The 23,169-nt window shown below is 35.6% G+C and overlaps 1 protein-coding gene across 1 annotated transcript; it reads left to right on the top strand.

The window, feature by feature from the left end:
* On the top strand, positions 1–22,271 carry LOC131160608 (uncharacterized). Its single transcript, XM_058116441.1, has 7 exons — positions 1–186; positions 4,723–4,837; positions 4,980–5,042; positions 5,147–5,194; positions 5,304–5,357; positions 21,738–21,795; positions 21,933–22,271. Exons 2-7 carry the CDS (start codon positions 4,754–4,756, stop codon positions 21,974–21,976), a joined length of 351 nt encoding a protein of 116 aa, XP_057972424.1. The 5' UTR covers positions 1–186; positions 4,723–4,753; the 3' UTR covers positions 21,977–22,271.
* Positions 22,272–23,169: the final 898 nt, after the last annotated feature.

Genomic DNA, 23,169 nt, shown 5'->3' with positions numbered 1-23,169 from the left:
GCTAAAAGCGTCCGTTAAAATTAATTAGAACACTTAAAGAACAACGACCCCATTTCACCTCGCTCCCTCCCCCCCTCTCTGGCTCTCTCATGCGCTGCGGCAACTTGCAGTAGCTTGCTGGGCCTTTTTCTCCGGTAAGCTTCGAACCGGTGAGCTGCGATCGCGAAGGCTGGGTCTGCGCGTGAGGTAAGCTCTTTTATTTTTTTATTCTCCTATTTCTCCCACAGATCTGAACAGCAGTACAGATCTGTTCAGTTCAAAGCACCCGACCTCCGGGTCTTTTTCTCTGGCGAGTTTTCTTCATTCGTGAGGCTTTTATTCCACGAATCGCAGGGGACTTTGTGTTATTCACCCCACCCTTATATCTGGATTTTATATTCAATGAATCTTGTTTTCATTTTGCTCATGAATCTGAAATTCTTTTGATTTGGTGATTTTTTTTTTTTGATGAATTAACAAACATGGATTCTAATTTTATTTTGAAAGCTCTGGAGTGCTTACAATTTATTAGAAAAATTGCAACAAAATCAAGCAATCTCAAAGAAGGAAAAAGGATAACGCATGGGTTGCATTACTTTATGAAAAAATAATTTTTATTTCATAATTTTAAAATAAAATTTAAAATCAGTAAGATTTTAAGATTAATTATAAAATTTAAAATAATACTATTATCAAAGAATTATTTTTTTCAAAGAGTGGTTGTAATCAAATGACAGGTTTGCATAATTGAGAAGAGACTTTGACATCAAGTATTATGAATTTTTTACTTCATAATTTAAAAATAAATTATAAAATCAGAAACATTTCAAGGTTAATTTTTAGAATTTAAAATAATATTGATATTGAAGAATGTATATAATTTAAATGGTTGTTATCAAATGACAAATTTGCATAGTTAAGAATAGACTTTTAACTTCGAGTATTATGAAAAATAATGCTTGAAATAATTTTTTAAAATAAAATTTTAAAATCAGAAAAATTTTAAATTTAATTATAAATTTGAAAATAACATTGTTATTGAAGATTGGATTTTTTTTTTCTTCCAAAAATCGTTATAATCAATTGAATAATTTGCATATTTCTTTGAGGTGCACAGTGCTTGGTGACAAAAATGTGTTATTGGAAAGTGTCACTGCTACAAGTTGAGGTGTTCAAGATCATGGCATCTTTGATGCTGCACGAGTACAATTGGCCATTTATGTGAGAGAGTAGATTGCCAATCAAATTTATCCAGAACATAGACATGTGTGGACTCAATTTTTTCTATTCAATTGTAATGTAGGCTTTTTTTGTTTGTGCTCAATTGTAATTCAAACTCTATTATTTGTAAACTGTATTGAGTTGCATAATGCATGAAAGAGAAAAGAACAAATTTTTTTTATAGAAAAAAAATATAAGGAAGTATAATAAAGGAGAATAAGGAATCCTCCCAAGCAAATCAGAGAAACTGAAAAAAGAAGATAACAGTCAATATAATAGAGCCAACCAATCACGTTGAACATTCGCAAAACACATTCCCTTGAAACAACCTGCAGCAACAACCTATAAAGAAGCCAAATATTGAATCATATCCCAAACCAAGAGCCAAGTAGTCTTCTTCCCCTTAAAAAATGCAAGTGTTCCTTTCCATCCAAATACTAAACCACATAGCATACAACCCATATCTCCCTAAGGCTAACCTGTCTTTACACTTGACAACATCTAAAAATGAAACGACTAGCATATCATCCGATATTTATTTTTTAACTTACTGGTTATTTATAAATATGAGTAGTTAAACACAACTTATTTTTTTTTTTTAAGTACTTATAATCAGAATTTATTTTTAGAAACAACCAAACAACTCTTATTAGTGGTTCCAAATAATAAGCAGTAAACCAAAGCTCAAGGCTAACCATTAATAATTACTAAATGAGGAGGAGGAGACAATCTATAATCCATTTCATCTAAATTCAAACCCATTTTTATCCTAAACTCTATCCAAGTCCCCAACTCACTCTATCATATGCCTTCTCAGAGTCTAGCTCAAAGACAATCCCTTTTTCCCACTTCTTTTAAAATACTCAACAACTTCGTTGGCAACTGAAGACATCAAGACTGTTTCTACCTCCAATAACCATTCATTGAGATGAGGAAATAGTAGGAACCCATGCAACAGACAACCTCTTGGACAGGATCTTGCTCTGAATCTTGGAAATTGTAATCTTTGAACTAATTGACATAAAGTCCCTTATAGAAAAATCTTTCTTTGGCACAAAAGTAGAATTGATACTCTTTCTTTCCTGTAGCTCTGTTAGCATGAAACTAGTGAAAAAACTTCATAAGATTGTCCTCAATAATATCCCAACAATTTTAGGAGAAGTTATTGTTAAATCATCAAGGGGCTATACCACCTTTTGTTTCAAAAACTGCATTTATAACCTCTTTATCTAAAAACGTTCAATCTAGCTGCTCTCTTTGTTCCTTAGAAATAGAGCTCTAATGTGAAGTCTAAACCTTTAATCATAGTCATTATCCTAAAAAACAACTAGTTATAGAATACACATGAGTAATCTCCTCTACAATTCCCACTAGATCATAGATAATTTGCCCACTGCCACCTCCAATCCATAATCTTATTTCTGTGTGCTCTCACCTTTTGCTGGATGGAAAAAACTAGTATTTTGACCCCCCCGCCCTTTGTCTATCTACTTCTTACGTTTTGCCTCCAACTTATCTCTTCCTTCATAAGAACCTCCTCAAAACCATGAGTTATTTTTATCATATGGGTAAGGCTTTCCAATAACTTGGTTTATAGGAGTGCTTGTCTTTCAGTATTTAAATACTACTTTGCATCATGCCTAATTCATAGTTCTAAATAATCATGGCGGTCTGCATAACACTAGTGGTCTTTGTGTAATGGGTTGTGTTGTCTTTGATGATATTGAATGTGTAACGGATATTGTGTTCTTGAATACATTTACTTCATGAGAAAACTTTTTAAAAGAACTTATCAATTCACATGTTTTGACTCCAAAATCCCACACGCTACTCTTAAATGACTTTTGCATAAAGCTACTCAACACATTCTAAATGTTGAATGTTATATTGGTTCTATTGTCTCTAAAGGGACAAAAGCCTTGTCTTTGTTGTTATTCACTAAATTATGGAGTAGTAATCCAATCTAAACTGAAATCATAAAATAATGAAACGTAGATGATACAGCATATTTGTATTTCATAATTGATAGCATAATCATGTAAATATATGTAACTTCTATTCAAAGAAATAAGTTGCATAGAGTAAGGACTAGAGACTAACAGCCTTCTCAAGTTAAATTTTAATATATTTTTTTTCAAAGGATTGGAAGGATGTAGATATATGTTACAAATGTAATTTCTAAGTAGTAGAAGAAAAAAAATTCCTAAATATGATTTTTACTCTCCTATATGACATTGTTTGTTTACCTTACTCTCCTATATGACATTGTTTGTTTACCTTAATTAATTTAATCTTAACTTTGACTTTAGTTCTTGGCTATTTGATTGTAAATATACTGGTGTAGAAAGGTTATTTTAAGTAATTCACAACCAGTTTGGGACATAGCTCCTTGTAATTGAGGAGTCTAATGGATTACGCAGGTGTGATTCACAGCACTTTTGAGATATTGCCTCATGTTTCAGAAGGCACTGATGTGGTTACCTAACACCATTATGCAGCAGTAATGGCTGATTTTCAAAGCAATGATTATATTTTTTCTTATTTACGACTTTGATTTTTGATTATTGGATTTTGTGAATGTTTTGCTTAGTCCAAGACCATTGTATGCTTTGCCAAAAACTTTTTAAAGGAGTAAATAAATAAACCAGCTGAACTTCTAGCACTGATTATGTGATTGTAGAATGAAAGAATCCTGAAGAAGTTAGCTGATAGTTGGTTTTTTATATTTAATATAATTAGACATAAAAAAAATAATATTTATATATTATCATGTCCAGGTTGTTTCGTGTCCAAATTTTTTAAGAATTTGTCTCGTGGGCATATGTGAGTCATGTTGTGTCTGTGCTTGCATGCTTACTCGCATACTGCATTATTTGCATTTGGAGGAATTCTCTTCTTCTCACTTGTGTAATGCTTTCTTCTCTTAGCAATTTTTCCGATGTCCTGTGTTCTAAAAAAAATGGTGTTTGACCCCTGTTGTTGTCCTTAAAAGTTAGGAGGGATACGATGTCTCTATCTTTGATAGGATTTACCTGCCTCTTATGGGAAGAAATTTTTTTTTTTTCCCTAAAATACCTTTATGTTAGGCTAGGGGTGAGCATTCGGTCGGTTCGGTTAATTCGATTAATTAACCGAATTATTTTAATATATAATATATATAATTATTTTAATAAATATAATATATAAAATATTATAATATATAATATATATAATTATTTATTATTAATTTATACTATTTAGTTAACCGAACCCAAAAACAGAACCAAAAACTGAAAACCGAAATTCAACGAAAATGAAAACTGAACCGAACTGAATAAATTTTTAACCAAACCGAACTGATCGAATTTACTTGGTTAATTCGGTTTTAACTAAATTATGCTCATGTCTATGCTAGGTTGTAATCATTCCTCTACTGAAATGTCTAGTTCAAATATGCTTCTGTAAATTTCTTCTATTGTTTTGGACATGTATGTGTGTAGAGCTGAAAATGTGTTAATGAAAACAATCCATATGCTACTACAGCTGCTATACGCCAGGGTGATACAGGGAAAATATGTCAGGCATGGAGGATGTCAAAGGGCATGAAGGGGATGGTGCCCAAAACTCTGAAAAATCCTTGCCATCTTCCCAAGAAGAGGTTGTTTTCATATCGTCAATTTATTGACATGTATTGGTTCTTAGAATGTTAATCTATGTGTTGGGAAGACCTATTCTTCCTAGGGTTTACATTGTTTCAGGAACTTCTAACTGGTATTTAATTTGAGCTCATGCTTTTATAGGAGGAGGCTGTTAGGAAAAAATATGGAGGAATTATGCGCAAGAAGCCGCCTCTTATATCTAAGGTGATATTTTATTTTGAAATTGCTTGTGGCTTTTCTCCCGGAGGTTTGAAAAAAAAGTGCCTGTTTTGTCCTGCTTTTATTGAAAGCGTTACTTTTCACTTCAGGACCATGAACGTGCTTACTTTGATTCTGCTGATTGGGCATTGGGAAAGGTATTCTGTTGCATCTGGCTCTAACATTTAGTTATAGCTTGAAGCTTGCAACTGCAGGGAAACTCCTCTAAGGTACCTAATACTATTCAATGGTTTTGTATGATTACAGCAAGGCGTAGAGAAGCCTAAAGGACCACTTGAAGCCCTTCGGCCCAAGTTGCAGGTAGTGATTAGATTTTTGTTTAAATTTGCCAGTCAGAACTTCAGTGCTTTCAGTACCATGTGCATATTGTTTTTTCAACCCTTCCTCTTGATAAAGTGATAAACAATGTGCTGAAGCTGGTTTGAGTGGCATGAGGTTGTGACTTGCGAGAGGTCTTGTGTGTTAAAAGTTGAAGCTGTTATGGTGTACTTTTAGAAAATGACTTGTGTGATGACTTTCTATTTACTGGTTTGTGTGGCAAAGATGTGGGTGACAGTAATTTTATCACTTTCCTAGTCTTAATTCTATGGTAGAAGTTACTTTCTAAGACAATTGACAAAAATAAAGTGGAGCAAATCTAAATGAAATCGTGTACTCAAAAGCCTTGCATTTAATTTGTGAGATTGGGCTATGAACTAAGTCTATTGAAAACATAACAATTGTTTGTTTTGTAGATAGGAAAAGAATAAATTTATAAGAAAAAAGAAGATGCAAAGAGGATAAGAAATCCTCAAAAAAAAAAAAAAAAAACAAACAAAGTAAGCGAACAGTTGGCATGGTGGCACTCAGCTGGAGTGTACTCATATGAAGTTCAAGGTTCAACTCCAGGGTCAACACCTTTCACATAATTTGTGCTGTTTTTTTTTTTTTTTTTTTGTATTTTCTTTCTGGTTTGTCCTAGATTTTCTACAAGGAGGTGTCTTATTCTCCTTTTTGCATATTCTTAATCTATTCTAATTTTTTTTTTTATTTTGCTATAAAAAAAAGAAAGTGGGGGAAAAAAATATATTAAGCCAATAGTGCTAGCAATCACACTACCTTGGATCTATTATGCAAGCTGAAAGAGAAATGAATATGTAATACATAGAGTTAAAGCAAGTTGGGTCAAATGTAGAAGGGCTTTGGGCATTTTGTCTGATCGTAGAAATATCCTTAAATTTAAAAGGAAATTTTATAGGACAGCTATAAGACAATCTATGCTTTATGGATCATAATGTTGGGTAACTAAGAAATAAGACATCTAAAGAGTAAAAGTTCTGAAATGAGCATGGGGTTGAGTGGTATAAGTTATAATGTTATAAGATAAATTAAAGAATGAACATATTCTTCGTAAGTTAGGGATAGCACCTGGAGAAGTTAAGATAAGCGAGGTGCAGTTGAGATGGTTTGGGCACATGCGGTGCAAAAAGGAGTTCAATGAGATTATAATAGAAAATAAGACTCCTAAAGGGAAGGGGAAAGACATAGAAAAGCTATTGAAGGAAAGGAAACCTCTCTTGTAGGAGATAGGGTTCCCTCTCCACCTCCGCCATCGACCTCCTTCACAAAACATGTCCTTTCTTCCTTTGCAGCCACCCTTTCCTTCTCCTTCCTGGTTGAGTGCATCACTATGGTGGCTGTAGGTCATGAAAGAAGAGAATCACAGACATTCTATTTGATTTTCCCTTCGATCTGAGGCTGGATGGACTGAGAAATGGCAAGTTTATTTTTGTGCTGGAGTGGAACCCTAAACATAGTCCATGGTTCTATCTCTGTCATCAGTGAACTGGTTCCTGGAGCTGTGGTCGTTGGTGTTTGGAAGATTGAGCAAGGGTTGTTGGAGCATTTGAATTGGTGGCGTCATGTATTTATTGGGGATTTGAACAATGACAGTGGGGAGGTTCCTAGAGTTAGGATGATGTTGGAATGGCAAGCATTATTTGGTTTTTGTACCAAGGGGATTTGAAGGAAAGGGACAGGGGGAATTGGTGCAGGAGTTTTATGTGATGGCCAAGGAATATGGTGCTATGACTATTGTTACTAATGAGGGACTATAGAAATACTAATTGCTCATGGAGCAAGGTGGTGATGATGGGAAGTAGTAAGGTCTGTGATCAGTGTGGGGGTGGATGCTGGTCGTGACGCCTAGTTGTGCGTCGCAACTGTTAATTTGGTTGTGCATCCCAAATGCAGCTAGGGTTTCTTTGTAGGATGACCGTGTGGAGAAGAAAGAGTGGAATGGGCTGGGTTGTGCAAAGAGTAGGGTTGTGGCCTGCCAATCCAAGGGGAATGGCATGGACTTGGAATGGATTGGTTTGGTATTATTAATATTTCACTGAATCTAGGTCAGCTTTTGGGTATTATTTTATCAGATCCAGTAAAATAGCAATGGGCCTTCAACTTAGGCCCAAAAAGCTTATCCACAATAGGTCCATTTGTCTTAGGCGTAGCAGCTTGGTCTTGATAGCAATCAGGCCCTAATATTAGGAAATGGATTTTTAAATCTCTAGCCTATGGATTCTGATCTGAAGCAAGTCAACCTCTTCTCTTTTGGTTCACAGATGGAGAAAGTGCATTCGCATACCTCCTCTTCCCTAGGAAGCGATTCTAGTCTAGCTAAGTTTGAAGGACAAAAGTCTGTGAAAGCCAGAATAGAGTTGGAGCAAATTTGCAGAGAGGAAAGAAAACAAGTGTGTCCAGGGTGTTGGCTATTGATGGTGGGGGGATATTAACCAAGGACCTAGAAGCTGGTATTAACAAATTGTAAAGGAAAAGAGAAATTCTTATTGGGTAAGCTCTCGCGATGGAGGGCACAAGCTCTTGCGATGGTCTTCTTTCTTGGGCATTCGCCTTTTCATCCCTCTCTTCTCTTTCGCCTTTGTTTCTCGTTATCGGTTAGGTGTGATGGTGGGGGTTCTTCCTATCCAGATCGAAGGGAAATCTTCGATTTGAGACTGGATAAGGTAGAGAAGGTTGTAGTTCTGTTTGTTTTGGAGAAGAATAGAAAATGCAGTTGGTGGGTTCGACTCTCCTTAGGAGCAACATTATGGTTTCTCAGGGGTTCTCGAATCTTGTTGGTGGTTTAGGCAAGGGATTTCAAAGATTTAGGGTGGGTTGTGTTGATTATTGGATGGGGATTCATGTGACTGGGGCAAGGAAATTCTTGGAATTAGGAAGGATGGAAGGAAAAGAAGTATCCCATCTTTGTTCTTGAAGGGTTGTAAGAGAAAGGGTTGTCTTGGTTTGGGGATGCCTTTGTTGCTTTGAAGAGTTCTTGTTGAGCAAGCTTGAATGGAGCAAGCAACAAAAAGTTCGACGGAAATCATTATTGGAGCTAGGTTGCTATTGGAAGCATAGGCGACAGTGGCAGTCAATCGGATTCAAAGAATATACGAGAGATGGTCTGTGCTCGTTGTGGGGGAAGGCTGCAAGAGGAGTTCATTTTATTCACTTTTCAAGAACAACTGACGATATTGAAGACTCTGAGCAGTTGAAAACAAAGGCAGCTAGGGTTTCTTGCGTGGAAGACGGGTTAACGAAGATAGAGTGGGCTGGGCTTGGCTTGTTATCAATTAACACTTATTTAAGCCGGTTGTTTGAAAATAATAAGAGCCTATTGAACGCTTTGTTGGGCCTATTAGTTAAGGAGGCCCAAAAGTTGCCCCTTGATTTAAAACTGGGCTTGGGTAGTGGGGAAGCTTCATCATTTGAGTAGAAAGGTGACTTAACCTGGAAGGTCCAAGAGTTTCTACAATTCCCTGAATATAAGGGAGCCTGCGTTCAGGGAGTCTCTTTGTCTATGACTAGGGAGGATACAGGGGGTCATTGTTCTTCAAAGAAGGAACAAATCGAACAACGTCGATCTTCAAATGGTGTACAAGATGATCCGGTATTTTGTTCTTCTTCTAGTAACATCTTTGATGGCCATGATGAGGGATGCTTCAACAAAGGTAAAATGTAGGAGATGGAAGGAGGAAGACCTGATAGGTATTTTGAGAATCGGGATTTCATTTTTGGTTTGGTGGGAATCAAGTTGGAAAGGGAGTCTATTTGAATAACTCGAAGAGCGGTAAGGTATATGCTCATCGTAAGGAAATGCAAATGATTTTGAAGGAGATGTATTGAAGATAAGCGAGAGTTTTCTTGTGAGAAAACGCATAAAATCATAAAGAAGGATTCCAAAGGGATATTAAGTATACAGGAAAAGCCAATCAATAAGAGGGCAAATTTGAGCAGGGAGAATAAGAGATGGGGAGATGTTTCGGATGAGGACAACATAGGGAGTAGTAATTTTGAATGCGAAAAAGGTCTATTATTGGACCATATTCAGGAACAATGTAGATATTCCTCAGATTCTTCCATTGATTGCTTTGGAGGTTTAAATTACGTGCCACCTCCTTGATTAGAAGGTTTAGAAGGTATTACCTTTTTTTTGAAGAGGAGGTCCCCAAAGATGTTAAAAAGGTAAAGGATGGAATTTTGCCTACTCCCGTTCATGATGAAATTCCTGAGAATGGCGTTGAAACTTGAAACTCAAAGGTTGTTGGATGACTTGGGCCTCATGTTGTCTGATCAAGGAGGTAATGAAGTCATGGCTTGATGGTGGCAAATCCAAGGTGAAAAAAGGGTTAGACGAAATTAGCTAATTTGAAGTGTTCAGTGATTTATGATGGGGAGGGTTTAAAGAGGGGATTTCTTGGCTAATTTTAGCAGTTGTTATTTTCTATTTTCGTTTTGATTTTTTAATTTTTTGATTTTTCAGTTTTTATTTTTATTTTTTGAGGATTTAGTATCCTCGCCTTGATTGTACATTCTCTACCTTAATACACATTTTTTATTATAAAAAAAAAACATTCAAAGGAAAATTGATGGCTTCGGGGGAATTCTTTTGATATGGGGAGTAAATTGGATAAGCTTAGGGGACAAAAGGTGTATGCTCGGAAGGTGGTTTAGGTGGCTCTGGAAATGAGAGTGCGAATTGAGGAGAAGGGAGGGTCTTTTGGTAGAACATTGCTAGAGTTTTTAAGGAGAGAGTCAAAAGGAAAGTTATGTATTGTGGAAGATCCAAATGCTAATAGGGCTGCAACTAGTGAGAGGGAAAGCAAAGGGAAGGAGAAGATGAAATGGGGGGGCGGGTTCTCTTGGATAATGATAGTGGTGAGTTTGACTGTGACGGGTTGTTGCTTTTGGATGAAAGTTGGGAACAATACAGATATGATTCCGACACTTCTGATTTACTTAGGGATTTATCATATATGCTTCCATCTTCGATGGATGGTTTGGAGGGGATTCCTATTTTTAAGGATGGAATTCTGACTACCCCTGGGGAGGAGTTTTTTGGGAAGGATTAAGAAGCTCAACAGTTAATGGATGAGAGATGGGTTTAGGACTGTCTAATCCTTGAGGTAATGAAGTTCATCTTCTTGGTGGTAAAAGTAAGGTGAAGAAGGGCCAGAGAGAGCTAATTTAAAGTGCTTGGCAAACTACGATGGACAGGTTTTTATTTAATTTATTTATTTATTATGATTTTTCAAAATTTTGGAAGTACTGCCTGCCCTCTTTTTTGTGGTTGTAATTTCTTATATAATATATGGCTTTTATTCTTATTTTTATTTTTTATAAAAAAATTGATTTGGGTACATGCAATGTAGGCCAAGTAATGCAAAAGTGATGAGGAGTGAGCTAGTTTCTATTAGTGGCAGTAGAAGAGATAAAGAATTAAAATAACTTAATAACTTTGAATGAGATAGTAAGGATTTAACCGTCCTAAATTTGTCAGCAGGAATTGCCAAGATTGTGTAATTTGGTGGAAAAGGATTCATGTAGGATGTAGCTGACCCTACTTAGTGTAACTCAAGGCTTGGTTTGTTGTCTTTGTTTGTTGGCCGACTATCATGCTGGATATTAGAGAAGGCTATGCTACTTTAACACCCTGTAGAAAACAAAACCTACAAAGAAGCAAATTTTTTTTTTTAAGAAGGCAATCCTTTATCAAATCAGATCTGAAGATGAAGCATGACCTCAAAGAATCTGAACATTCCTCTTCGTTATTCATATAGCTGCAAAAACTGTACACCTGTAAACCCCTTCCCTTCATTTGGTTCCAAAGACAACAAAAACAATCAATAAAACAATTCTCCAAAGGCTGAGGAAAAATCCAAGATTGCCTCCAAAAACAAAGAATTTGCTTCATAAGCACCGAGACCCAACCAATGAAGAAATAAATGAGCATGATCCTCACTACTGGCATAACACATAATGTGCACACCAGGGTAGAGAGCCATAGATGGTGTGTGAAGCTGCAAATGATTGTTGGTTTTGACTCTATTAAGAATGGCAATCTGTAAAAAAAGCCTTATCTTTGAAGGAATTTTAGTAAAAGAATGGGAAGACCTGTTTAGTGAGAGTAAGAAGAGTTATGAAGAAAACACAAGAATTATACGAACACCGAACTCAAATATCCCCAGAATGAGAATGTTTACAAAAAGAATTCAGCAAACTTAGGAGAGAGGAAAACTCTCTCTCTCCTTATCATTAAAATTCCTATGGAAACATGAGAATCGGCCATGCATTCACTCACGTTAATTGCGGGTGCGCCAGACACCAAGCTTTTAAAGTTCTGAGAAAACCCAGTGTCATGATTCATGACTAATGGGAAAAGAAGAAATAAGTGCACAGGAAAACTAAGGAAGGCGAAAGATAGAAGGGAAGGTAGTAATTCTCAAAGCTAGAGGTACGTCCAGAGCTGAGCCCTACAGCCACCTCCGCATTAAGAAGATACTTGCGAAATTAATTTCTAGAGTCTTTCATGAGTAACTATATTAGCATCCCATCCATTCTCCTGCTGACCAATTTTACCTTTAATAACCCAATGCCAAAGAGATTTTGTTTCCAAAGGTAAGTACCATGACTAGTTGCCCACTATAGTAATGTTCTTAGACACCAACTTACCACGGCTCAAGCTCTCCCCTCCCTTGACCTATGGCTACAAACAACCTCCCAACTTGCAAGGTGAACCCTCCTCTGACCAACCTCTAACCAAAGGAAATCTTGCATGATCCTCTTTATCTCATTTGCAACCCCCATTGGAAGGATGAAAATACAGGGGAATTGAAGGGAGACATGCCTGGATTACACTAATGTGACCTCCCAAGGAGAAGAAAACATCATTCCACTCATCAAGATGTTTGGAGACCTTAGTAGTCACCAGATCCCAAAACTCTAAGACCAGGATCTTCATCTAGAGCAACTCCTAAGTCCTAAATAAGTCAATGACGCTGCCGAATCCGACAACCCACAAGAGCATCAAACCTAGAAGTCACCTCTTGACACAGATTAATAACAGCTAGACTGCAGTTAGCTAAATTAATCTTAAGACCAGAAACTAACTCAAAAACCTGTAAAATGGTGAGAATGTTACAAAAAGACTTCATATTATCTGACAAGAACAAAATGGTTTCATCAGCAACCACTCCATCCCTACCTTCAGCAATACCTTTGTAAAAAAAAAAAATCTCTATTTTTGATAGCCCTCTCAATCATCCAACTCAACACATCATTGTCCAAAATAATGAGAAAGGGAGACGAGGGATCCCCTTGCTCGCACCCTCGATGTAGAAAACCAAGTCTTAGGTTGACCGTTAATAATCATAGAGAAAGAGGCAGAAGAAAGACAACCCTAATCTAATAATGCCACTTAGATCCAAACCCCTTTCTATCGAAAGCCCTATCCAGAAAAGACCAACGAACCCGCTCATATGCTTTCTCAAAATCCAGCTTAAAATTTAACCACTTTCGGACCAATACTAGTTCAACATTGTATATACCGTATATTAAAATTTATGTGGATCCGGGCCAGTCTCAATGATCAGTTTGCTGTTTGTGAAGCCAGTCCTTTGCCTGGATAATCATTGCCAATGTAAAATGGATGGAGTTGAAATTAATGAAAAAAAAAGAAAAAAGAACAGACTGTAAATGAGCAGAGTTCAAAATATAACAATGTTCAAAGTTCAAACTCCATACTAGTCCAACATGCCATATTGAGCTTTATGTGGATTTGGACCTCTGTCAGTTATCCATTAATTCTTTTTCAGGCTAGTCATTTATCTGGATAATCGTTGCAAATATAACACAGGTGGAGTTGAATTTGATAAAAAAAAGAAAAAAAAAGAACAAGTTGTAAATGAGCAGAGTTGAGCTGAGTCTAGGATGTGGCTCTGCTTGAAAATGTTAAGCTTTAAAGTGTGCTTGATTTCAGTTCATCTATTTTCTATGAATGTGCTTGAATGACCTGTTATCTGCGCCATTCTTGACCAGCTTAATTTTTTATTGTTACTTGCAATACTTACACGCTTGTCAAGCCTTGACATTTAATGTGCTTAAGTAACATGATACTTGAAAAAGGAAGCAGTTGTACCCAGTGAGAATCTAGGTATTCTCCCAAGAGGGGGGAGGGGTGTAAATTGGGATTTTGAAATTTTCTTTGTATTTCAAATTCTTTAGTTGAATTTTAATTTCGGCAATATTTACTTTTAGTAATTAATCAGCCTTTACAATTACTATCCTATTGATAATCAATTTATATTCAACTCAAATTCAATTTTTAATATTGAAATCCAGATGGTAAACTTCAAGAATCATATTAAGATAGTTTAGAAACAAACTTCAGCGTTTAAACTCAAACTCAAAATTTATTCTTTTACTTCAATCAATGAAATACAATTTTCAGAGATTTGATTTTGTAAAACTTTTAGTTCAAATTATCTTTCAGTTGTTTATTTTCAAAAATCAGTCTTTTATTGAAAATATCAAACCAACCAATAATTTGTAGTATGCTGATTTTAAATATTGATCAAAAACAAGATTCCAACAATCTCCAAAATTCAGCAAGATGTAAAGATCATACACTCATGTAATAGTCTTGCAGAAAATTAAAGTAAGGGGAAGAGCTAAGAACCAAATTTTTCACAAGGTTCGGCCTGCAGCCTACGTCCTTGCCTCAAGCAACTACTGTGAGGATTCCAACTTTCTTACTTAGGCAAATTTACAACTTCTCTCCTTCTCAGGTGGAGATCCCTCTCTAACCAGACTACCCTTTCTTGTTAGGCAACGATCCAACAACCCTAAATCGTCAAAAAGAACAATACAAAGAAGCAAACTTTGTGCCGTACAATAGACACTCTCAGTTAGAGCAGATTTATACAAGTTAAAGATCAAAATATTTCAGCAAAATAACAATATAATGAATGAAGCTCAAGAAGATATCACCAAGGTTTTATCTTAGATTTGAAAATCTCAGTGAAAGAGCAAGAACCGTGAGCTTTTAATCAGCAAGAACTCGGAAAAAATTTTCAGCAAGATAGCTTAGAATGTATGAAAATTTTATTGATTGTTGCTTGTTGGTATGTTTAATCCTTAGGTTTACCATGTATTTATACATAGAAAAAGTAAATTTTTGTATTCTCCAAGTTACTTGTAGTGCTTCACAAGTTTTCTCCAAGTTTAGGGGCTAAATAATCAAATTTAGAAACTTTCCCTCGCCGTTTTAAATTTAAAAATACGAAGGTTAGTCGACTGAGATATCAGGGTCAGTCACCTGTGCCTTTTAATTTAGCGTTTTATTCAAACACAGAATGAGGTCAGTCGCTTGAGCCTATGAGGTCAGTTGCCTGTCTTTATTCTGTCTGTTTAGATTTTAACAACGTACAAATGTCAGTCGCCTAATAGTGTTTCATCAATCGCCTGATCTCGTTCTGTGTGTTCATTTTATTTAGCATAAATATGTCAGTCAACTGATCGAATCAGGTTAGTCGCCTGATCTTACAACTTTCCAAAAACTTTGATTTTCAACACTTTAATCTTGGAAAACTTAAATGAGACTTGAAAATATTTTCTGGGGTTTTCAAAAACAGGTCTCTAAGTCAACAATGATTCCTAAGAGCTTCAAACATTTATATTGAAATTTGCGAAGTACTTACATAGGACTTCTTAATGACTATGGGTTTTCTAATCACTAAGTCTTCATGCATTGCTTTCATTCTTCATGTTTATCTTGACTTCAATTTTCAATAGTCTTTAGCTTCACCATGTCTTCTAACTTTGAGTTCGAGCTTTCAAAAGATTTGTCAAGCACTTGATCTTGATTTAAAACACTTGAATTACTTGATCTTGATCTAAAACACTTAAATCACTTGATCTTGATCTAAAACACTTGAGTCCTGAATCTTCACTTAACCAAATATGTTAAGTTCCTTTGACTTGTTATCATCAAAACAAGATTCTAAGCCTTGTGAGGCCAACACCCAGCATTGGCTTATTTTCTAGACAAACAATATTGTGGCTTGGACTGTTTCAAACAGCTGAAAGCACTGGCAAATTTATTCAGTTTTCAGATATTTTGCAACAGTGATGCAGGCAATTAGAGGACCAATAAAGAGGAAGAGCAAAATCAAGAGGATTTCTACAATTTATGATTTTACATTGTTTCCTTGATTTAATTTGCAGGAGTTTTATTGTCATAGTAAATTGTTATTTGTCTTTCTAGTTGAGTCCTAACTCCTAAGTGGAGTATTATGGTAGTCTCTATTTTAGAGCCACAGTTTATTTAAGAATGTTACATCATGCTATATTTGTTATGTTTAGGAGAATTCATCAATCTAGATGCTGATTTTTAGTCTTATTTGATTGCTACATTGGTTAGGAGAATTTCAAAAGGTTCTAATTTATCTAGCAAGTTTTCTTTTTCTATAATAAGGACTACTACATTTGAGCAGATTTAATTATTTTAAATTGTCTGTGAACAGAATTGAGTTTTGTGTTGTCCTGGGGTGGCATATGTCTCTGCTGCTATCTCCTCCCTATTTCTTTCTCTTCAAACTATGCCTTCCCATCTCTCTTCCCTTCTCCCTCATCTTTCTCATTTCCTACATCAAGTTTTTAACAAAGCGAACTTTGATCCTCCATTTTTGGTCTCACTTTCATTGATAGTGTTTCCAGACAAATCAACCTTTATTGTTTATCAATGACTAGGAATGTAGCATCACTGATTGCTGCATAGAGAAATTGCCCAACCACTGCTACTGTGCCACATCTCACACAATCATTGTGATCCCTCCATCCACCCCACAAACCCATCTACATTTTTAAAAATAGAGGTTTATGATTACCGTCTACAATCTTCATTCAATTGCAAGCCGGTATAGAATAGGTAATTGTTGATATGAGCAAATTAGAAGCTTGTGTGCTGAAGGCAAAAGCTACTTGGCTAAACATGAGAGATGTGATGCTACAACTGGTAAGTGGCAACCATGTCAAGAGCATGACAATTTCTTGAATGAGTAAGAAGAAAAGGAATCTATAGTCATCAATTGTGCTCAAGGAAAAGCATCAAGTGCGTGAAAACTTTATTTATTTGTTTGGATCGGAAAGCTATATTTGTCCTTAGAAACGCTTCAAGAAATGGGAAGTTACTTATTCACACTATATGTACATGAGGTCAAAATGAGACTCGTTTTTCACCACCTGTTTGTAAGGGTTGGATGCGGCTTGCATACAGCTAGATTTGACAAGAGACTGCTTAATCGAGATATTTGTTGGTCTTGCATGTGGGAGTTATGGCTAAACAATTTTCCTGAGGAGACTGTTTAGTGCTTCAAACTTTGGGTTTTTAATGTGGTTAATGTGATGTCACAAGAGTTTTTGGGATTGTTTTATGGATGACATTTCAATGCTTTTAGGTTGTGGTATACATATCTTATTGGGATAAGTTCCATTCCCCATTGCTTTGAGTGTTTCAAAGAAAATAATACTAAAGGGTTTGAGAACAGGGTTATGGACATGTCCAGGTCAAATACTTTTCATTTTCTTATTAAAAAAAAATCAGGTGGTCGACTTATTTTATGTATACTTGTAAATTTATTTACATGGCTAGCTGTCAAATTGTTTAATTCTGGTATTGTATTTCTTTGGATTCTTTCCATTAGATTCTATATACCAATGAAAAGAAAAAGCACATGTTGCAGAATGCAGACTAATTGCCCAATGGACTTTTCTGAATTTAATGTGGTTTATGTGATTCCACAGCCACAGGAGTTATTGGGATTGTTTTATGGATGACATTTCAGTGCTCTTAGGTTGTGGTATACATATCTTATTGGTATACATATCCCAATAATGTGGTGCTGTATATGTCTTGTTGGGATCATCCATTGCTTTGGTTGTTTCAAAGAAAATAATGCTATATTTCGTAGGCACTTAAACAGTCTGAGAATAGGGTTTTGGAGATGACCAGGCCAATTCCATTTCAGTTTTCTTTAAAAAAAATTTAGGAGGATGAATCACTTGTTTTATGTACACTTGTAAATTAATTACATGGTTAGCCTGTTAAATTGTTTTATTTCTGTATTGTGTAGTGTTTCTTCCGATTGCATTCTTTCCATTAGATTCTACATAACAAAGAAAAAGAAAGTATATGTTGCGGATTAATTGGCCAATGGATATTTTTGAACCACTAAAGTTGGGTATGCTGACAACTTACTTGCTCAAGTTTTGTCAATTGCTGGTTGATTCAATTTCAAAATGGATGATGATGGCTCAAATGCTCATTCAAATTCCAATTCTTTCAGAACAAAAAAGCTGCACGAGTTGTAGCAGGACCAACATTTGACCATTTTAATTCTCAATTTGAATATGAATAAAAACCAGTGTTTCAAAAAGCGGTGCGCGCCTCGGTGCATTTTGGGACAAAAACGCCTCAAGGCATATGTGTAAAGGTGTAAATCCAAGAAAGCATTCGCCTCAGCTAAAAAACCACGCTTTTTTACGCCTCATAAGCCATGCGTACAACTTTTGGTCTCCCACGAAGCTTCTTCTCCTCTGCTCTGTCGTCGAAGCCTGATGAAGCCTTCGCTCTCTCTTCAAAGCTTGGACGAAGCTCGACGAAGCCTCTTCTCTCTCTTTCGAAGACTCGACAAAGCTCGGCGAACCCTCTGCTCTCTCTTTCGAAGCCTGGACAAAGCTCGACGAAGCTGACAAAGCTCGGCGAACCCTCTGTTCTCTCTTTCGAAGCCTGGACGAAGCTCGACGAAGCCTCTGCTCTCTCTCTCTCTCTCTCTCTCTCTCTCAGCCTCTGCTCTCTTTCTCTCTCTCAGCATCTGCTCTCTTTCTCTCTCGAAGCCTGTGCTCTCTCTCTCTCTCTCCCAGCATCTGCTCTCTCTCTTTCGAACTCTCACGTGTCTGAGTTCTATATTCGTCTCTCAGGTTTTTGTTTCATATTTTAATTGTTTAAATTAAATCTTGCTGCACCTACTGAAATGTCTGAAGCTGATTCAAGGGGCAAAAAAAAAAAAAGATTTTGTTTGGAAATAGTAAATACATAAAAGATTTTCTCCATTATTCTAACATTTTTCTCATTTTAATATTATATATGTAATTTTTTATTTATTAATTATTTTAAAAAATACAGTCCCAAAAGGCTTACGCCTCGGCTCACGGAGGGTAAAACGCCTCACCTTTTAAAACACTGATAAAAACTAATACATAGGGGCTTTTTTATTGGCTTACAATGCTTGGAGGATGAAGAAACTAATTTGGGAAGCCTAAATAAGCTAAACTAGTAGTTATGTAAATAATAATCCCTAGAATTTTGCTTTCTAAATTATAATACTTTAGAGTCTAGAATCTTGAATATATGATCCCAGTAGAAATACCCTAAATAAAAAAAATCAATAAAATTTAGAAAAGTAAAATAGCTGTTGCTAGCATGTTGCTCATTCTTCCCCAATTAGATAGAATTCAACCTCAAATTTCAAAAATCTGAAGGATGAAGCCCATATTGTGACTAGGCTTGAAGGAGACCAATGTAAGGCAGTGATTTTAAAAAAAGATTATATGATTAAAGGGATTGTTGAGGTGTAGATGTCAAATTTACTTGGAACAATGAATTCAATCAGTTGGGGTTTGGGCTCTTGATGTGGTTGTTCTTTGATCTCAATATTGTAGCTTCCTCAACTAGCATTAGTGGCTAAGGCTTGGGTTCCCAATGCAATGGTTCTACAATTTCAGTAGTAGCTTCCTCAACTACTTCTACTGCTACTTCAATGAGTGAAGATGAAATCTTTTCTTTTAGTTCACAATAATTAGAATCAAGGATTGCTATTTGGGTGTAAAGCATAGAATCAAGCTTGCTTATCTTAGAATTCAAATTTTACAAACTTTTTTTTTTCTTTAAAATATTGGGGGCTCTAGGGTTGAGAATCGAAGGTGACAATGAGAAGGAAATGATTGATTCTTAGTTTGACATGTTTCCTCAAATTGTGCTCATGATGGAATGTTGATGATGATAGTTATTGCCGATCAATGATGAAAAGTTCGTTCGTTCAAGGCCCCAATTGACTTAGCTATTTGGTGGCTAGGATTGCAGCAAATGAATGATGAGCATCAAGGTTTCTTAAACGTGTGGTGACATTTTGACGACAGATCGACTTGCAAAAAGGACCAACATTGGGGTAAACAATTTGTTAGTAATGGCATGGGTTGAGGTGAACCTTTGTTAATCAACAAAGAGGATGGAGGGTCTTTGATTGCTTCAAAGGGATTCAACTGTGGTAGCTGTTTTTGTTTTTTCCATATATATATTAAAATTTTGGGTTCATTTCTACTATGGGTTGGGATGATTTGGCTTGATCGAAGGAAGTTGGACTGTTATATATATATATATATATATATAATATTCTGGTTTGAAGTGGTGGAAGTATAGGACTGCTTGGTGACAATGGTGATGGTGGTGGAGGTGGACAAGGTGGCATGGCAAGGTGATTTAAGTCAAAATCGTGAACCCAACAAGTTTTAGCGTGGACAACCTTGTCAAGTGTTGACTGCAATAGTGAGTTGAGTTAAAATCACCACAAGAAGTCGAGCCTTACGTGGGGTTGGGTACATGAATCATTGTTTGCCAATTCGCATGATCATCAGTAATTTCCTTCAACAAATTTAGGGCTATTAAATCCTTACTATTTTGTTCCATGTGTTTTTAGGTCTGTCTCTACCTTTTCTACTGCTCCTCATGGTAATTAGCTCACTCCTCCTCACTGGCGCAATCTTTGGCCTATGTTACACATGCCCAAACATCTAAATTGCCTTCCCTTTAACTTATCATCTACAGGAGTTATGCATAACTTATTGCAAATATATTCATTACTTAATTTATCTTTTAACAATATACCACTCATCCTCCTTAGCATTCTCCTCTTGACAATTTTTATTTTTTGGATATATTGTTTTTTAGTTGTCTAACATTCTGATCCGTATAACAGAACTAGTCTTATAGTCGTCCTATAGAACTTTTTAATTTTAAGGCTATTCTACGTTCATATAGCACACCTGAAGCACTTCTCCACTTTACTCAACCCGCTTTAACTTTATGAATTACATCTTCAATTTTTCCTTTAGCTTCCATAATAGATCCAAGGTATCAAAAAAGTTTACTAGTGCTACTGATTTCTTGACCATCAAGTTTACTTTTTTCTCTGATATTCCTCCTACAATTAATGAAATTACATTTAATTTATTTTGTCTTATTTTGACTTATCCTAAAACCTCTAGATTTTAAAGCTTCTCTCCATAATTCTAATTTAGATTCTACTCCTCCCTAGTTTCATCAATCAAGACTATCATCTACAAATAACATACACATGGAACCTTATTTTGGATGATCCTAGTAAGTTCATTCATCACTAGGACAAAAAGATAAGGGCTTTAAGAAAATCCTTGATGTACACTTATTGTGATGAAAATTCCTTAGCCGCTCTACCTGTAGTCCTAGTGCTAGTCTATAAATCATACATATCCTTAATGACATCAGCATACCTACTAATTACGCCTTTTTCTTTTTAGAGCCTACCATAGAACTTCCCTTGGTGCCCTATTATACTCTTTCTTTAGGTCAATAAAACCACATGCAAGTCCATCTTTTCCCTAGAATCTTGAAGATATAATCCCTAGGAAAATATCCTAAATTAAAAAATAACAAATTTTAGAGAAGTAGAATAGCTTTTTCTTGCATGCTGCATTCAAAAATTTTTCACCAAAAAGGGAAAAGATTCTATGGTCACTTCTGCATTTTGATCTGCCCTTTTGTGTGATGCACAAATATTCTTCTAGTTTGGCTAAGATATGAAGGTAATTGCTAGCTTATCTTTTCTATGTCAATAGTATATATTGAAATTTTTGTTATGGCGATATGATCCAATTCTAAAAGGTGTAGAGTAGTTTTAAACTTTCTCATGTTTGGGAGTTTGGAGTCAGGGCCTTGGATTTGGATTTGTTGAATTTGGATAAAATGTTATACAAATTTTTTCTGAGTTTTGTAAAAAATTCATACAAATCTAAATCGAAGGCTTGAAATCTATGCTCTAATTCTCTGAAACACAACTTTATGAATTGCTTGTTTGGTAGGGAAAGTCTGTTTTGTTAAAAAAATTCATACAAATTTAAATTCAAGACCTGAAATCTATGCTCTGGTTCCCTGAAACACAACCTTATGAATTGCTATGAGATATCCTCTTTTATAGCTTGCCTAACATATGGTCTTTTTTCTGTTATGCTTATGATATGTGGTATGTTCTGGTGCTTTCTATGTTTTAGCCCACACAACAGCAAACACGATACAGGAAATCTCCTTGTGCTCCATCAGATGGTGAAGGTACGCTTGATAATTAACATGGCCTGCTGAAGTTAGTAAATAGACATGCCAGTATTACTGCAAATATTAATGCATTTGCACATCATTATCATACTGCCAAATAAGGAAAAGGAAAATCACCCCTCCTCTTTATGCAGATGAAGGAAGTGCTGCCTCTGAGGGTGCAGCAGCCAGTGAATGAGGGAATGCCTTTTCATCCTTCAGTATTGTGAGGATTGTTATTTGTATTCCAATATCTTGATAGGTAGTGAGTATTTATCTGTTGGTTCTGTGAATAAAATCTGTGAAGATGTTTTGATTGGAGCTGAATGGTTAAATACTACAGACATTTCTGGAATTGTGACATTCTTGCTGCAGTGTCTAATTTCCAAGACGCCTATTATTGCATGTAAAAGCTTCTGTGATTAAGACTTTTCTTTTGATATTTATTTTTTAATTAAAAATGCCTCTGGTGCCTCAGCAGGTATTAGGAGTCCTCCATTGTCTATTGATAGCATTTTGAAATTTCGCTATTTGTATGCTGGGTTGAAACTGGGCTAGTTTTAAGTATTCATCAAACTTGTTTTTGAAATGGTTTGTTATCTAAATATGGTTTGTGTCACGTACAATGATGGCTGATTACTGCAATAGAAAATATGAACGATTTGATTAGGGTTGAGGGTTTAATCATATGGTATTACTTTGAATTTGTGGACTTAAGCATGGATATGATCCTAAAAAGAGCTGAACAAAAGAATATTGAATGTGGAATTTCAGCAGAACATTGAATCGGTTAGGATATAATGTCTTGCTGTCGATGCTTATGATGGTACATTTATTAGAATTTCTAGTAGTTGCCAATTTCTACAGGTGTGTTATTTGTTGGCTCCACAATAAGGCTTGCAATTAAGCTAGCTGGTTGTAAAAGCCCTGCAATAACAAAGAAAAACTAATTAGTAATAAGAAAAAAATCATCATAGATATTTCAAGAACATTTTTAAAGGCCATAAGAAGTTGGGCAAAAGGCATTTATAGAGATCTCTCGTAAGGTTTTAAAAATATTAAATATTTTTCTTGAGGTTTAAAAATACTACATATTATAAAGATAGATTTTTTCTCAAAAAAATTAATAGCTTGAAAAATGCTAGGGAAAGGTTTGTATTTTTTTGGAAAATTTTAGAGGTGGTACCATGCAATTCTTGAAACCGTCAGGAAAGGTTTTTGGAATTTTCAGAATGGAGGATATTATTTTTGTCAAAAGGTACATGGTAATATTTTGTTGCCAAGAAGACTGCCTATCTTGGGATGTTACCATTCTTCTTATCTTCAAAATTTTTTTCATGAGAGTGTATTTAGGTGGGATTTGATGTGAAAGAAAACTGGAAGGGAAAAGAA

This window comes from Malania oleifera, chromosome 7 (assembly GCF_029873635.1).
Source record: "Malania oleifera isolate guangnan ecotype guangnan chromosome 7, ASM2987363v1, whole genome shotgun sequence".
NCBI classification, from domain to species: Eukaryota; Viridiplantae; Streptophyta; class Magnoliopsida; order Santalales; family Ximeniaceae; genus Malania; species Malania oleifera.
This window is presented reverse-complemented; position numbering and strand designations above follow the sequence as displayed.

What these genes read in the sequence shown, in the direction of transcription:
- LOC131160608 (XM_058116441.1), top strand. Translation starts at nt 4,754, where the DNA reads ATGTCAGGCATGGAGGATGTCAAAGGGCATGAAGGGGATGGTGCCCAA. An exon ending in TGCCATCTTCCCAAGAAGAG is followed by an intron (nt 4,838 to 4,979) that starts GTTGTTTTCATA and finishes ATGCTTTTATAG; the next exon opens with GAGGAGGCTGTTAGGAAAAA. An exon ending in CCCTTCGGCCCAAGTTGCAG is followed by an intron (nt 5,358 to 21,737) that starts GTAGTGATTAGA and finishes TCTATGTTTTAG; the next exon opens with CCCACACAACAGCAAACACG.